Source organism: Mustela nigripes, chromosome 12, assembly GCF_022355385.1.
Source record: "Mustela nigripes isolate SB6536 chromosome 12, MUSNIG.SB6536, whole genome shotgun sequence".
Taxonomy (NCBI): domain Eukaryota; kingdom Metazoa; phylum Chordata; class Mammalia; order Carnivora; family Mustelidae; genus Mustela; species Mustela nigripes.
The window spans coordinates 107,389,659-107,407,140 of NC_081568.1; the positions used below are offsets into that span (position 1 = coordinate 107,389,659).

At 38.9% G+C, this 17,482-nt stretch overlaps 1 protein-coding gene across 5 annotated transcripts in view; it reads left to right on the top strand.

Moving 5' to 3' along the window:
• The window catches only part of VCAN (versican), a 110,849-nt gene that overhangs the window by 63,343 nt on the left and 30,024 nt on the right, over positions 1–17,482 (top strand). For 3 of the 5 annotated variants that reach the window (XM_059418192.1, XM_059418194.1, XM_059418193.1), the window contains 3 exons: positions 4,594–9,810; positions 13,125–13,238; positions 14,784–14,897. In XM_059418192.1, the coding sequence (XP_059274175.1) occupies positions 4,594–9,810; positions 13,125–13,238; positions 14,784–14,897 (5,445 nt within the window). The remainder of the gene's footprint in view (positions 1–4,593; positions 9,811–13,124; positions 13,239–14,783; positions 14,898–17,482) is intronic. The other 2 variants (XM_059418196.1, XM_059418195.1) reach the window with 1 other exon arrangement.

Here is a 17,482-nt window from a genome sequence, read left to right on the forward strand (position 1 = left end):
CAAATAAAAGTTATATTATCCTTAGAATAAAATTCTAAAATAGAGAGTCTTTTATAAGGACTTGTTCATCTAAGAGCTGGGAATGTTAATTACTCCATTAGGTTGCACTGTTAATAGGAACTAGAGCAGATCATGATTTTGGAGTAAGATACCTGCTTTTACAATGCACAGGTGTCTCCCCACCACAACCTATAAAGAAACTTATATGGTTTGCAATCATGATAGTGCTTATAACTGTCTAATAACATGGGTGGTGGGTGATGGTAGTAACAAGAAAGAGGGATGAAGAAATAATTTTAAAGACTGAATAATAAAAAGGAGCAAAGGGGAATCTGGGTGAGATGTCCGGTAGCCATAACAGGAATATAGGATGATGGCAAAGAACTCACGCATCCATGCGGGGTAGATTTCAGAGCTCCACACCCCCTGTGAGATTTTTAAAGTATGGGAACACATTAGCCACACTGACAGAATAAAATGTAGATTGATCTGTAGAGAATTTGTTGGTGGGAAAAAAATATGTTTAAAGCCCTAGAAAATGAACATTTCCCTCACCCTCAAAACAATATTAAGAAATCTGATGAAAGCATTTGGAAACTGACACAACTTACTTAAACAATGAATATTAATCACTTAGTTGTGAGACTGTGGAAAAAGGAAACAAAATAATTTCAACTGTTATTTTGTATCGGTTTTATTTAAGAATTCCCCTCTAGTAGATCATTTTTGTGATACAGATCAAATGAGCACATGTTAAAATCTCTCTCTTCTTCTCAGTCACTGTTTAGTGTAATGTGCTGATAGTTCTTTGGTGGTCACCAGCTTCATGGTATAATGAGAAGCAAAAGACAAAACAGCTTAAGATGCTTCTGTGTTTTCTACTATTCTGAGCGTAAGTCAGATCAGACACTTGGGAGGCAGGTGCGAGAAGGAATCCTAGGTTAAATGTAATGATTGGTACATTTGCAATATGTACACCCCCAAATTTTCCTTTTCAAATTAAGAGAAACGAGTGTAATAAGGCCATTTTTTTAACCTCTTGGAAAGAGCGTTTGTTTGAAAAAGAGAAAGAGGCAGGCAGGCAGACAAACAGACTTGGAAGATATTCTTGGAGGTTCTAGGTCTCTACAGAGTTTCAAGCATCTGCAATACAGTCTCACACATAATAGGTAGTACATTTTATGCAGTCAGTTGTCCTCTGGGAAGATAATACAGTTGGGTGGCGTGCGTGGTTGTGATAGTGAATTTAATTTTATGTGCAAAAACCAAGATGCAAAGGCCAACTCTGCTATGTTTGTAAAGCTGTGATAGAAATATTTTGATATTTACTTAGGTTAGAAAATTGAATATATTGCATCTAACAGTTGAATCTTTGAGTAAAATATTCTGATATGATGGTCTGAAGTGCTAAGGGAGGTCCCCATAGATTCATGTGCAATACGAAATGTGGAAGTTCATTATCTAAGTGGAAACTGGACTAAAACAGTGTTACACTTTGTTCATTGGAACTAAAATTAGAAAAACAAAGTAAATGCCAGGGTGTTTTATTAATTGAATTAAGTAGATTTAATAAGAATTGATAGTCAATGAAATTAGGATATAAATTGCTGATTTACAATTATAGTTCTTCTTTGTTTTCTATTCTAGGGGAAAGAAAACATTTTATTTTAACTTATTCATTCCTTTGTAAAACACTTAAGTGAACATCATGACATGTCAGTTCCTTTGACACGCTGAGAGTTAATGCAGTGACACATTTTAGTGTCTCTGTCTCTCTCTCTCTTTCTCTCTCTGCTTTTCTTTACCCCACTTATTTTTAGAGCTACCACCATCCTTCACTGATGGGACCTCCATTTTTACTCACTAAGAAGGTGATGGGATATGTTTAAGTCGGTTTTTCTTTTTTTACTAATTTTTAAAGTAAGGAATTTATTTAGAACCCTATAAAAACCTATGCAGGCGATGAGTATTATTTACCCTGTTCCTGGCCTAGGAGTTTATAAATAAACACTATCAAACAGTCATTTCCTTATTTATCCTATGTTTGTTTGGAGAAGCTTGGCTGAATGGTTAGTTTTACCTTCATTATTTATAAAACAGTAAAAAATGTGGTGGGGATTCTTTCTATGCTTGACACAGACCTGTGTTTCTTATTTAAAATTCTTTCCATATTTAAAAAAAATAAATAAAATAAAATAAAATTCTTTCCATATTTAAATGAAAGATTCTGTGTGAATTTAGTGTCCATGCGTGTGATACTTCTTGATGTGAATCCTAGTTTTATTTCCACCTCATGAAACCTAATGCAAAAGGTTGAATGTAAAATGAGAATATTAGCAGTTGAAGATAGGCATACTTTTGAAGCTCCAGTTAGATGCTATAAAGTTGTACAAAATAGTTTTCCTGAGTCTGGCTTACCTTGAGTATGTTAAAATGGTATTAGCAATGAGAGACTACTTAATTTGGTGATTAGATAAAATTGCTGATATGATATTTGAAAAGATTCATTTGTACAAAGGTGTTTAAAATGTATTCTCATATACATATGCATATATAATCACTTTTTTCATAGCGAAGCAGTGGGCTTCATTGCAAGCACTATTAAGAGATGTTATCTGAAGATTTTAAAAGTGTCCTCTTCTAAAACATACACACCATGAGACACTGCAAGAGCACAATAACAACTTCGGTGATGTAATATTGAACAAACTTATGCTTCTAATTATATTTTTTGAAAAAAGTAAGGCATTTAGTCATGTTCTTGTTTGGCAATTAGGAGTTGCTGCAGCATCTGTGGCAGAAATCATTTGTCTTCATTTTATATTTTCATAATATGCTAGAGTTATGTGTTGATCTCATTTTTCTTATGGTAGAAGAATTTTTTATTCATTTGAATACCCATGAGCCTTTGTTTCCATAGTTGAAAGGCAGAATGTCTGAGGTAGAATGAGAGGGAGATTTGGTTATAGGACATATGGTTAGGGTAAGAATAACCCAGCCTTATACAAGTGCTATTTTATGGAGATTGCGCAGTGAAGATGTGATGGGATACAGAGAAGAGTTTTGTTTTGTTTTGCTTTTAGTAGGGTGAAAGGGATAAAGGTAGATAATATATGTCTTCCAGTTACATAAAAGTTCTGTGGTCTTCTGTTTTCTATGCAAACTGTAGTTAAAAACATAGAGGAGCTTCTTAGAGTTTTTATTGGTAGTTCCTGTACTTCTGAATTTATTTTGGTGCATGAGGAATACAAGCAAGACCCGTTTTTTCTCGTCTAACTTTTTCAGTAAATGATTGATGTTGATCTTTTCATACATGGAAAGAAGTGGCTTCTTGCTCCAGGAACAATCTTCCTACCAAAGGGCGACAGGGCTGGCTCCGTCATAATTATTCTTTCTGTAAGCTTCTCGGTTTCACCTGAGTGTATGTGGCATGAATTGGGGCTCGGCTGAAAATTAATTCTGCAACAGTATTCCTGGGGTGGGAGAGTGAGATACTGTGCAGTCCTCCGTGCTGCTCTCTGTCTTCTCACGGGCCCTTGCATGCACAGGTACCTTTTCGCACTCCCGTGACACTGGGACGAGGACAGTTGCACTGGCAGAAATCTCTCCTAGGACAACTGAATTACACTTTGATAAAAGTGATGGCCCAGAATTTCCTCCTTCCTGGTGCCCAGACAAGGCATTAGGCTGGTGTATTTCTGGAAGCACAAGAGTCCATTGAGCTTAGTGGTTGGTACCTTATAGCAATTTACAATTTACAAGAGAGTGTTCTCAGGATATGTGTTATTTAAAGTGTGCTAGTTCAGATGTTTAGATGTGACTCCTGAACTTCCCTTGGAGAAATGTTAATAAAAAGAACTGTAACTGACCCAATCCAGATCACCTCTCACGAAGGACAAAGGTGTGAAGTGTGGTGGGCCCTTCCTTCCTTCTTGGTGTTCTCAGTGAGCTCTCCCTGCGTGGAGCCTTTATGTATGGCTTCCTGCCCGTGTGTCTGGCCCATGGCTACAGCCTTTGCAGCTAAATTTTGTCTCACTGTTACACTGGGGAGGGGCTGTGGTTGCACTGTGAAAGATCTGTAAAGAAACCTCTCTTTTACTTTCCTGAAACCAGTCTTCTCTAGGACAGATTATGGCAAGAGAAGGAATCTCTTCTCATTTCCTTATCGAATTGAGGGTGTCTCAAACTCCCCTTACATAAAACAATAATCGCTTACTTTTTCTGTATGATTTGGTGAAATGGTCTTAATTTTTCTTTTTTTTTTTGCAGTTCACATGAATTCCCACATTTCACAATTACAATGCATATATGTGACTCCTTGTTTCATTTTAAGGGCCTTGCTTTGTTAAGCATGTTGAAGAGTTCTCATAACCTGTTCCTATAATCTTATATTGGGTTTATTTTTCCGATTGTTAATGTGAATCCACAGATTTGGAGACTGAGAACCACGTGTAGAAGGGTAGTTGCACTCTATGTGAAAAGATTCGAATTCTTCTTTGTGTGCATGATCAGCCAGCCTTGCTGTCGATTTCTTCTGTCGTACACTGCCAAATCTTCTATTCAAGTATTGTGAAAACTCTTTGTTTTTTTCAGGTCGAATGAGTGATTTGAGTGTAAGTGGTCATCCAATAGATTCAGAATCTAAAGAAGATGAACCTTGTAGTGAAGAAACAGATCCAGAGCACGAGCTAATTGCTGAAATTTTACCCGAGTTTATTGAAATAGATTTGTACCACAGTGAAGAAGACGAAGAGGAAGACGAAGAGTGTGCAAACGCTACGGACGTCACGACCACCCCATCAGTGCAGTACATTAACGGGAAGCAGCTAGTTACCACCGTGCCCAAAGACCCAGAAGCAGCAGAAGCTAGGCGTGGCCAGTTTGAGAGTGTTGCACCTTCTCAAAATTTTTCAGACAGCAGTGAGAGTGAAACACATATGTTTGTGATCACGGAGACTGGATTGTCTACCGCCGTGCAGCCTAATGAATCGAAAGAAACAACTGAGTCATTTGAACTTACGTGGAAGCCCGAGACTTACCCTGAAACACCCGAACATTTTTCAAGTGGTGAGCCTGATGTTTTCCCCACAGTCCCGTTCCATGAGGGAGAAGCCACAGAGGGGCCAGAATCAGTCACAGAGAGAGGGTCTCAACTTGATAATCTGGTTCATGAACATATGAAACCTGTAACTCTGTTTTCTGAAGAGTCTTCAGGAGATGCTGCCATTGACCAAGAATCTCAAAAAATCTTTTCGAGGGCTACTGAAGGAACATTTGATGAAGAGGCCGACAAAAGTACTTCTATCGCATATACTCCAAGTATAGTTCCAAGTTCTGTGTCAGCAGATGTTTCAGAGGAAGTATCAGTTGCCTTCACAGGAAATGCCTTTCCTGATGGCCCATTGTCCACTGTAGAAAGCTGGGTAGAAACAACCCCTAGAGAAAATGTAGAGCTCTCAGGAAGTCCTTCAATTCCATTTCCAGAAGGCTCTGGAGAAGCCGAAGAAGATAAAAAGAAAATGTTCACTTTGACAACTGATTTATCACAGAGAAATACTACGGATACACTGGTTACTTTAGACACCAGCAAGATCATGATCACAGAAGGTCTTTTTGATATTTCTGCAACAACCTTTTACTCCGTTTCTCAACAACCTTCTGCAGAAGTAGCACCTACCAAATTTGGAGGGGAAGCAGACACTTCTGAGTGGGTCTTCAGTACATCTCTTGAAGGAAAGAAAAGGAAAGATGAGGAGGGAACCGCAGGTATAGCTTCTACAGTTCAGGTATATTCATCAACACCAAGATCAGATCAATTGATTTTACCTTCTGAATTAGAAAGCTCAAGTGAACCAACATCTAGTGATTCAGCGTCTGCTACCAGGAACAGTTTTATGTTCTCGACAAATCCCACAGAGTCTGAAAATGAAATGATAAGTTCTACTCTTGTCTTTAAAGAATCAAATGTTTTAGACAGTCTGAGCGCACAGACTGCTAAGCCCAGCAGTAGCAGTCAACCTGAGGTTCAGGAGGGGCAATCCACTATTCCAGGGAGCCCCGCCTCTCTCTCTATGGAGCCAGGCTCTGGAGAAGCTGCTGCTGACCCAGAAACAGTCACTGTGTCTTCATTTTCATTAAATTTAGAGTCTGAAAGTCCAACCAGGAAGGAAGCAGCTGGCACTATGTCTCCCCATGTGGAAACTATATTCCCTTTTGAGCCAACAGGATTAGTTTTGAGTACTATAATGGACAGAGAGGTTGCTGAAATTGTAAGCCAAACATCCAAAGAAATCTTGATTTCAGAAGTCTCAGGAGAACAAAATCCTGGGCCAGGAATAAAGGGCTTTTCTACAGATTTTCCTTTGGAAGAAGATTTCAGTGGTGACTTTAGAGAGTACTCAACAGTAAATTATCCCATAGCAAAAGAAGGAACGGTAATGATGGAAAGCTCTGGAGATGCAGCATTTCAGGATACCCAGATTTCATCATCTGTAATACCTGCTTCAGATCACACCAACCACAGAGCGGACTCAGAAGGACTGAGGAGTACCTCGGTCGGCACTTCCACCTTCCCTTGGGAAGAGTTCACAGCCTCAGCTGAGGGCTCAGGGGAGCAGCTGGTCTCAGTAAGCAGCTCTGTGGACCAAGTGTTTCCTAGTGCTGTGGGGAATGTTTCTGGTACAGACTCCCCATTCGTTGACCAAGGATTGGGAGAAGAAGATGCTATTAATGAAGCCAATGAAAGGACCACGATTTTACCAATAGCAGAAGCTGAAGGTACTGAAGCCACAACAGAAAAGGTGGAAATGACAGTCAGTGGCACAGTTTCAGTGAACTTTCCCCAGACTATGGAGCCAGCCAAATTATGGTCTATGCAAGAAGTCAACCCTGTAAGGCAAAGAATTGAAAGTGAGACAGCATCAGAGGAAAAGATTCAGGAGCCAAAGTCTTTTGAATCCCCTCAAAGTCCAGTTGCACCAGAACAAACAATGTTTGATTCACAGACATTTACTGAAACTGGACTCCAATCCACAGATTATTCTACACTAACAGTGAAGAGGACTGACAGTACTGCTGAGGAAATGGAGAAGGAAGGCATTTCCTTCGCTGATTTGTCTACTCCAGATCTAGAGTTAAAGGGCTTGGAACGCTATACTGCTCTCCCTGAAGTTACTGAAAAATCCCATTTTTTCTTAGCTACTACCTCAGTGACTGAATCTGTATCAGCTGAAAGTTTAGTTACAGGTTCTCCAGTCCAAAAGGAGGAAATTGTAAAACCTTTTCCCAAAGTTGTGAGGCCAACAATGATAGAGTCAGATGCTGATCTTTTATTCTCCGGACTGGGATCAGGAGAAGAAGTTACAGCATCAGTGAATTTTACTGAAATGGAGCAAATCATTACCACATTCTCTCCCCAAGCTTCTCGCATGGAGAGTTTAGAAACTGGCCTCATAAGTGATACAACAAAAGACTATGAGAAAATGGAAAATGTAGCAAATGAAGTTAGACCACCCATTTCCAAAACAGACAGCCTCTCTGAAGATGGTGAGACAACGTCCACAACCTTACTAAAAATTTTAAGTGACACCAGAACTGAAGGACCTTCTATGGCAACTCTCACTTTCTCCACAGATACTGAACATCCTCAAAATCAGACCCACGGTTGGGCGGAAGAAATCCAGACTAGTAGACCACAACCAGTGACTGAACAAGTCTCTGATGAGAATTCTTCAACAGTGGAAACAAAAGAAACACCAGTCCCTCCCTCTGATTTTCTGGCTAGAACGTATGGTCTTGAAACAGCAACAGGATTTGTTACATCAGCACCAAAACCATCTGACTTGCTTTATGAACATTCTGGAGAGGGATCTGGGGAATTGGATATGGTTGATTTAGTCCACACTTCTGGAACTACTCAGGCAAGCAGGCAAGGAAGCACCACATTTGTTTCTGATAGATCCCTGGAAAAACATCCTGAGGTTCCAAGTGCTGAAGCTGTTACTGTTGATGGATTCCCAACAGTTTCAATGTTGCTGCCTCTTCATTTAGAGCAGAATGAAAGCTCCCCTGATCCAACTAGCACACTGTCAAATACAGTGTTATATGAGAGGGCCACAGAAGATGCTGCAGATAGTTTCCAAGACCATCTCAGAGGATTTGAGGATTCCACCGTAAAACCTAACAGAAGAAAAACCACTGAAAACATCCTTATAGATCTGGACAAAGAGGACAAGGATTTAATATTGACAATTACAGAGAGTACCATTCTTGAAATTCTGCCTGAGCTGACATCAGATAAAAATACTATCATAGATATTGATCACAGTAAACCTATATATGTAGACATCCTTGGAATGCAAACGGACATAGATCCAGAGGTACTATCAGGACCACTTGGCAGTAGCGAAGAAAGCACTCAAGTTCAAGAGAAGTATGAGGCAGCTGTTAACCTTTCTTTAACTGAGGAAAACTTTGAGGGTTCTGGTGACCCTATTCTGGCTAACTACATGCAGACAACATATAATGAATCAATGCCTTCCGAAGACAGAAGCCACTTAGATCCCATGGGCTTTACCTTCACACCTGGGCTCCCTCTTCCTAGCACAGAAGCAGAATTAGATATTTTGCTTCCCACAGCAACATCCCTGCTCCTTCCTAGTACATCTGCCACAGTTAATCCAGAGATTGAAGAACCGAAAAGTGAAGCAAAAGTCCTAGATGACATCTTTGAATCAAGTACTTTGTCTGATGGTCAAGCTATTGCAGACCAAAGTGAAGTAATATCAACATTGGGCCATTTGGAGACACAGGATGAGTATGATGAAAAGAAAAATGTAGGTCCTTCTTTTCAGCCAGAATTCTCATCAGGATCTGAGGAGGCACTGATTGATCCTACACCCTACGTAAGTATTGGTACTATCCACCTTATGGCTCAGAGTTTAACAGAGGCACCCAACCTGATGGAAGGATCCAATCCCTCGGATTACACTGATACAACATCAGCAGTTTCAGCTTCTGAAAAGTTATCCTCTCAGACACCATCATCTCTTCTCACTGTCTACTTGGGCAGTGGAGCCTCTGAACACACAGAGGACCATGCAGCAAGTACTCTGCCTGGTACAGATGCTGCCACATTTCAGAAGTCTCCAGGAAGTCTGGCAGATATGGAAGTGACTTTCACATCATTGAATGAAGAGCTCCTTCACATAACCGAGCCTCCATCCTTATCTCCTGACACTGGATTAGAACCTTCAGAAGATGAAAGTCATCCTAAGTTATTAGAACAAATGGAAGCTTCTTCCACAGAACTGACTGCTGAAGAAGGAACTGAGATTCTCCAAGATTCCCAAACCCAAGCCAATATTCAACTTTCTGGAGAAATAATGACGAGCAATATTAGAACCCCTGAGCCTGGAACTATGGTCACAACTGCAGGTGAATCTAAGTTAGAAGGTGCTACACCGTGGCCACATTCTACTTCTGCTTCTGCGATTTATGGAGTTGAGGCAGATGTCGTGCCTCAGCCTAGCCCACAGACTTCTGAGTGGCCCACTGTTCCTTCCTCTCTGGAAATAAACCCTGAAACCCATACAGCTTTGATCAGAGGGGAGGATCACGCAGTACCAACATCAGAACAGCAAGTAACGACAAGAATTCTTGATTCCAATAATCAGGCAACAGTAAGCATTGCAGAGTTAAATACTGAGCTTCCAACACCATCATTTTCCCTTCTGGAAACTTCTAATGAAACCGGTTTCCTGATTGGCATTAATGAGGAGTCAGTGGAAGGCACAGCAGTCTATTTACCAGGTAAGGTCACAACATTGATAAATCTGTTTCCAAACTTGGAAACAGTCCCTGTTTCCTGACACATCTATGCATATAGTTTTTATTGTGATATTAAATCAGTGGAGCTTGTTATATTATTCGCATAACCATGGGACAGGCCACATTACTGAGTCCATAATTAGAGGCAAAGAAAATAAGTGTAGAGTATTTCTGGGCTTTATAGATATTCTTTGTATTTTTCTGGGTTTTAGAAACAACATACAATTATGAAATAGAAAAAGTGAAATTGTTAATGGTATAAAAATTCAATTTGGTTTTACTTATAACTAAAATATTGCTTTGTCATATGCCCTTAGTTTAAAAACACATCTTAGTTTAAAAACAGAGGGGGAAATCCCATTTTTAAAAATCTCTCATTGACAGGTGCTATTATGGCAATATCAAAATCTGTCAGGCCTTTAAACATTTTTGAGTGGTAAATAAGTCTAATAAACACCCACATAGTTTGTGCAATATCAGTTATCAGTTCATACTTTTGTGTAATGTCCTTGTTCCCAATAATCTGTATAATGCTTCTAGCACAGTGCCTAGCCAGGGGTGGGGGCGCGGAAGGGGAAGGGGGTATATATTTGCATCCTGCCTGTCAAAAGAGGACCTTTTTTTCTTTTAACTAAATGGACAGCAAGCATGAATTTGATATTGGTTCATACAGACTCTCTTACATGATCTTCACAAAAATGCTATGTTATTATAATCATCATCCCCATATTATTATCCCTACTTAAAAGGGTAGGATGTGGATGTTCAGAGAAGTTCTGTAATTTGTTTGGGGTTGCATAACCACACATACCACGGCATTGGTGGGATTTGAACCCAGATCAGCTCCACTCCAAAGTCATGGTCTTTTCATTGCTCTTTGCTGGTTACCAATTAATATAGTATAAAAATGAATAATTGATATTTAATTATTTATAAGCTAGATATCTTAAAATATTTACTTTGTAAAATTTATTGTCCTTTTAATCTAGCTTGATAATGCTGACAAATCTTCTTTAATGGGGTATTTTCTAATAATGTTACTTAAATAACAATGTCAGTGGAATTCACAAATAGCCCTTCCCACCTAGTGACCTAGAGAAAAAGAAAATAAATAAAAATCCATACTTCAAGGGCTGTGTTGTTGAAAATATGTTTTATTTTAATGAATATATTTTACAGCATGGCAATACTTGGAGTTATTCTTCCCATCGTTTCAATGTTATCTTTTTGCCACTAATGGTTCTCTGTTTGTTGTGCTTCAGATAGACTAAAATAATCAATCATAAAGTGCAACTTTTATAAATGACTTAGAGTATTTGGTGAATACAGTTAATTGGAGGTGGTTGATGGATTTTTGTTGTTGTTCCTGTCATTCTATATTTAGTCTGTAAATGATAACCTAGTAATCTGGCCAATATTTATTCTCTTATAATTTAGTTGAAAGTTCCTCAGGTTGATGAAATACAATACAGAAATCATGGGTAAGCCATAGAGAGTTAGGTTTGACTGATGGATGAGAAATTTGTGCCAGTAATCCATCCAGACCACAGGATTTACCTAGAATGAGAGCCTGCGTCTTCATTGCAAAGCAAATTGTGACCTTAGGCGAATTCGGTAAACAGTAGCTCACATTGGATTGCCTGGTTTCTCTCTCGTAGGTTCAACTTTCAGAGAGTAATACAGACTGTTTAGGGAAGAACAGAATTCGTCAAAATAAACTTTTCTCTTGATCTAAACTACTTTGGGTTCACAGAGGACCCACTCTCTTGCCAAGTCCTTGTCATAGTCTCAGCACGGTGTCTGGAGTCTGTGGTGGGAAAAATGATAATACTTCACATTTGTGTGGCACGTCACAGTTTTATCAAGCACTGTCACATATGTGTCATTTTGGTTTTGCTTCGAGGGCAGCGTGTAGATGTGTTGTGGATGGTGTCCTTGACAGAGAAGCAGTGTCCTTTCAAAGGCAAAAGGCTAAAATGGCTAGGGAGATTTTGCATATTTTTAGAACTATAAGAGAAAGAGTCTTAGAAAAATTAGTGGTGTAGGTGTAAGCATCTGAATCAACCTGATTATAATGTTGAACTCATGCATGTGAATGCCTTATGTGTCAAGTCTTTCTCATAGTCCAGAATTTACTTTACATTCAGATAGTTTGAGTTTGACTTTGTTGTGTGGAAAGGTTCAGTTACCTTCTAGAGCAGTGCTTCCTTTACTTGAATGTTCCTTAAGTTTGTGCTTCATAAGTAGATATCTTTTTTTCATGTGTAATTACTTCAGGGTTTCAGGACTAAAGATTCGTGAAAATATGGTTTTTATTCCATATATAACCTATTTGTCTCAATTATTTTGTAAGACTTTCGACTCTCATCTGAATTTTTAAACATTTTGAAACAAAAGCAATTCTGAAAAATTCAAATAATAAATAGAAGCAACTCATTTAAATACAATTATCCAAGCAATACCACAGAATAATATATGTGCTTAAAGTATTGTAAAAATATTTGCCTTTAGGAAACATATCTTAAAGTGTTTCTCAGAAATTTGTGTCTCTGGCCTTTACATTTATCTTCTAGGAGTGTCGATTTTATTTGTGTTCTAATAAGAAAAACTGTAATAAAAATTGGGGGCTTCAAAAAAATTGGGGGTCTCATTTTAGGTGAGATTATTGTCTTTGGGTCTGTTTTTATACAGTAGAGCTTAATTTATGTGTTGCTTTTCTTCAAGTATAGTTTAAAGGAGTACATTTGGAACGTGTTTTTGGAAAAAGCATATTAATGTAGCAGAAGAGACTTCAGTGCACACTTTCGAAGAAAAACAGTTTCTGAGCATTAAGTGGTAAAAGGCAATAATAATTCAAATGACGATAACAAGCCAAACTGCTAAAAAGAATGCATGTTTTGTGTATCCAACCATTTCACATGAACTAACCTCGTTTAAAAGAATACATTTTCCATTCACTGTGCACATATGTGTAATCATTTTTGACTAAAATCAATTGCCATTATCATGCCGACTAAATCTGCAGTAGAATATATTAGTTGCCAGATACTGTACAAAATATTGCTTAGAAATAATGATGACTGAATCCCAGAAATGAATAGATGCAATTTGTAATGATTAGTTATAATGCCAAGAAACACTCCAGAGAGTAAAGTTAATGTTAATTTTTATGCATAGTATCTAAATTGCTATGGTAAAGCTTATATTATGGTAGCAATCAGTGGCAATTTATGCTGCAAAACATGGAAACCTGGATATGAGCCTAATTGCTTTTCTTACTTTCCTGAATATGGTAGGACCTGATCGTTGCAAAACGAACCCGTGCCTTAATGGAGGCACCTGTTACCCTACTGACACTTCCTATGTGTGCACCTGTGTGCCGGGATTCAGTGGCGACCAGTGTGAACTTGGTAAGATGTTCTTGTCTGAAAGAGTGTAATGCTTTTCCAGAAGACATATTGGGCAGAATTTATATTGCTCAGAGGATTTCAGAGAAAGCCATGTGTAAATGAATTATTTGTTAAATAACGTTAAAATCATAGAGTAATTTAAGTGGAGTCTGGAAAATGGGGACAGGTGTTTGCTGAATTTTGTTAATACACCCAAAACTCAGTGAAGCTCAGTGAGGTGAACAGTGTCTTTTTAAAGTTTCTACAGATAGGCTTTACAAATGTCTAGTTGCCTAAATAGTAAGGAACTATTTTAATCTCTTTCCCCAAATCTGCATATCAATAATCAATTTAAATACACAAAAAAATTTAGAAAGCTGTATTTAAAAATGAAGGCGTTTAGTTTTTGTGTTTTGAATTAACTTGCTCCTCTGAGGCGGGATGGGCAAGATCCTTCTCTATCTAGTTCTCTCCAGAGGCCAGCCTAACGCACCTCTACCTGCATAAGTTTTGAGGCTGTTGTCTTCTTCATTTTGGGTTTCAAGGAGTATCATTGTCTCTTTACTAAATCAGTTCCTTTTACTCTCACTTTTATGTAGGTTTCCTTTTCTTAAAAAAAAAAAAAAAAAGCTGGTGGGACAAGACTTACACACAGCAAACAAAGGCACAGACACCACAGATGGCAGAATACATTTAGGTGACTGCGAGTGTTCAGGCATGCCTATGTATGGGTTTGTGGGAGAAAGTCCTTGAAAGGCGGGTGGATATGGGTAGGTCTGAGAAGGTTCTGAATCCAATGTACAGACGAATTTACTTCCTACTCTAATAGAGGGATTTTTAAGACTTCAGTGGGCATCAAAATCATGGGCAGGGCTTCTACAGTACCAGTTGTTCCCATCCCCCCGCCCCAAGGTCTGATTCTGTAGGTCTGGTTGGGGGGCCACTGGGAATGTGCCTCTCTGACATTCTCAGGTGATGCTGATTCTGCTGGTCCAGGGACTACACTTGGAAGATCTCTGCCCTGGGCAGTTGGATCTCTTGAAGGTTTGAAAGCCAAAGAGTAAATGATCATGTCTGGGTTTGAAGGAGATGACAGTCAGCAGAATGAAGGATGGATTGGAAAGGAAAAGCTCTAGTCAGGCCAGTCACGTGTCTTCAGTATTCCACAGGTAGGGTAATCAGAGCGTGAGCTAAGATTGAGGGTAGAATGTTCCAGGGATTTCTTTGTCATTTCTAGGATTCATGTGCCCATCTAAAAGCAATGGAGAAAATGACCCCCCTATGAGTAACTGAAATTTTTTTAGGGTTGCCAGATTTAGGAAATCAAGTGCAGGAAGGTCAGTTAAATTTGAATTTCAGGTTAAAAGAAAAGAATAATTTTTGAGTGTAAGTAACCCTAAATACAGCATGGGATAGATTTATACTAAAAAATTATTATTTTCTTTAAATCTGAAATTGACATTTAACTGGCTGTTCTTTCTGTTCTTTATCTGGCAACCTAACACTAAGTAGGATCCTTGACCTTTTCTGAAAGTATTTTTGTGGCCTTTTATGATTTTATTTCAGATTTTGATGAATGTCACTCTAACCCCTGTCGCAATGGAGCCACGTGCGTTGATGGTTTTAATACGTTCAGGTGCCTCTGCCTTCCGAGCTATGTTGGTGCACTTTGTGAACAAGGTAAGAGCTCATGCAACATCTGTAGGATGAACAGGATAGCTATTTCATTTCAAATGTTACTTCTGGATGGTTTTTTGGCACAATTATTTGGATGTTTTCAGGAATGTAGGCCATACGGCGTGTTTTTTCCTGCAAAGGAAATTCACAGGTTACCTAAGTATGTTCGGTGTCCTTATGTGTCCATAGCCCATGGAAAACAGCATTTGATTTAATCACTGCTGTTTTGCTGATAGAGCAAAATTGCAGACAGGCACACTGAGCTGAATTTAAGGACATCTAGCTCACAAAGGGAACTTTGTTGTCCGTATTCTTACTGAGGACAAAATAAGCATTGACCTTAATCCATCTGTGTAGCTTGTACCAAGGAGTATCGAATTCAGTGCTAGCTGCCTTTATTTTCTCCTCCTAAGCACTTGGGAGTCAATGGGCTTATTTTTCATCATCAGTCATCTCTGGAGAATGCATTGGTATAGTTGTTAGAATACATTAGCTTTGGCTTGGTAAATGTTACATAAAAGGTATTGTAAGTCTGCTCAACGGGGAATTTTCCTACTACAAGAAGCATCTGCTTTTTCTGAATGAAACAAAGGCCTGTGTTCGTGATTGCTTGAATCTCATGATCCCTGTAATTGGTATTTTATGGCCAACCTGAGAATGTATTTTAGGTGGTTAATGGTAACATTTCTTAGTCATCAATCAGAAACAGATTGCACGTTCAGCTACACTCAGCTTTGAAATTTCGATTTCCTTTACTTAAAGTCATACAGTGGTTTGGCTTCGACAAAAATACCCAGTGCCAAACTTCCATTCCACCAGACAGAATGAAAATGCATTAGACACTCAGACACATTGGTCTGGCCCCACATTCTGCTTTACAGTGTTAATCCAAACGTCACCACAATTAGAACAAAACCCAAAGCAACACGTATTGAACTGCCAATCAAAAAGGGTAGGTAATGACTTCATTTCTAGTTTTTTTTTCCCCTAGTTGCATAGGATGAGTCTGTTTAGCAAATTTAAAAGGTAAATATGAAAACGAACCAGTTTCATCCTTTTCTTAAGGAAAACAGTAAGAAAGATGCCGTTTCTTTTTATTTTATTTTTTTTAAGATTATTTATTTATTTATTTGACAGACAAGAGATCACAAGTAGGCAGAGAAGCAGGCAGAGAAAGAGGAAGGGAAGCAGGCTCCCCACTGAGCAGGAAGCCCGATGCGGGGCTCGATCCCAGGACCCTGGGATCATGACCTGAGCCAAAGGCAGAGGCTTAACCCACTGAGCCACCCAGGCGCCCCCAGAAAGATGCCATTTCTTAAAGAAAACATGAGGGTGAGATCCTTGTTATATCACATATGCTATAACGATCCTGGCTTCCCTTAGTTCCCAGTCCGAGCAGCAATTCAAAAAAATCACTCATTAAGCAAATGTTTACGGAGCACCTGCTGTCTTCCAAGTGCTATCCTGGGTACTGGAGGTAGAACTTGGAGCAAACTAGACAAGATCCCCAGTCTGGGTGACTCAGCTTAATTCTTGGCAGGGAATAAAAAGAGATGCTATTTGTTGAATGCCTTATAGTTTATCAGATGTTCCCAGGTGCATCATTTCGTTTAGTTGACAGTATCTCTGTGTGGCTAAATGGGCCAGAAATTGAGGCTCGGAGAAGTGATGTATTCAAGGTCACACAGCTAGTAAATTAGAGAGTAGGAAAAATGAACCTAGGCTGCCTTATAAGGCCCAGGTTTATCTCAGTATCTTCACACTTTCAAAGTAACTCTTACAGATAAGCATTTTATTTACATGTATATTAAAAAGGTTTTGCTTTTCTTCTCTCATTTGTAGTACCACTTTTCAGGTACATTCTGTTTTGTCTTAAAGCGAGTATACGTTCATCACCACTATTTGTTGAGAAACAGCTTTCCCGGTCTGTTTACCCAGCGCAGCTGTGCTTCTGTGATTTATTGCCAGGACCCTGAAAGATTTTTTTCTCCTCTTTGCAGGTTGCCTAAGAACAAATGTTTTTTTCATTAACAGCAGCATTGTTGTCTAAACAGTTTTCTATCCAAATTTCAGCAATGACTGGGTTGTTGTTTCTTTAGCTGACCTTTTCTTCCCTGTATTAGTAACTTCCCAACTCCCAGCAACTCTGGAATAAGGGACCTATTTTGGTAGTGATAACCAATATAAACTCTAGAAGGGGAATCTTAGAATAGTATGGAGACAATTCTGTACACACAGGTTGCCCCAAACCAAAGTGGGGGGTAGGGCTCACCAGTGAAAAGCACCAAAATGTTAACAGTTTCTTAAGGCTTGACAGCTCTATGTCCCAGATGTTGAAAAAGTTACCTACATGACATAAAGAGAATACATTTTTAGTAAAACTGTTTAAAAGTGATAGTTTTGGCTTCTGTAGTAATGAACGGGAGCTGTCACACCTTCCCTTACAACACACACAGGTAGCCAGCACACAACTAAATGTGGGTCTTTGTGATATAACCTATGCATTATAATAGTCTTAAAGCGTAAGAAGTATTTCCCTATGTCGGATGATTTTTACAAAAATATCACCCATATGTGTTGCTTTTAAT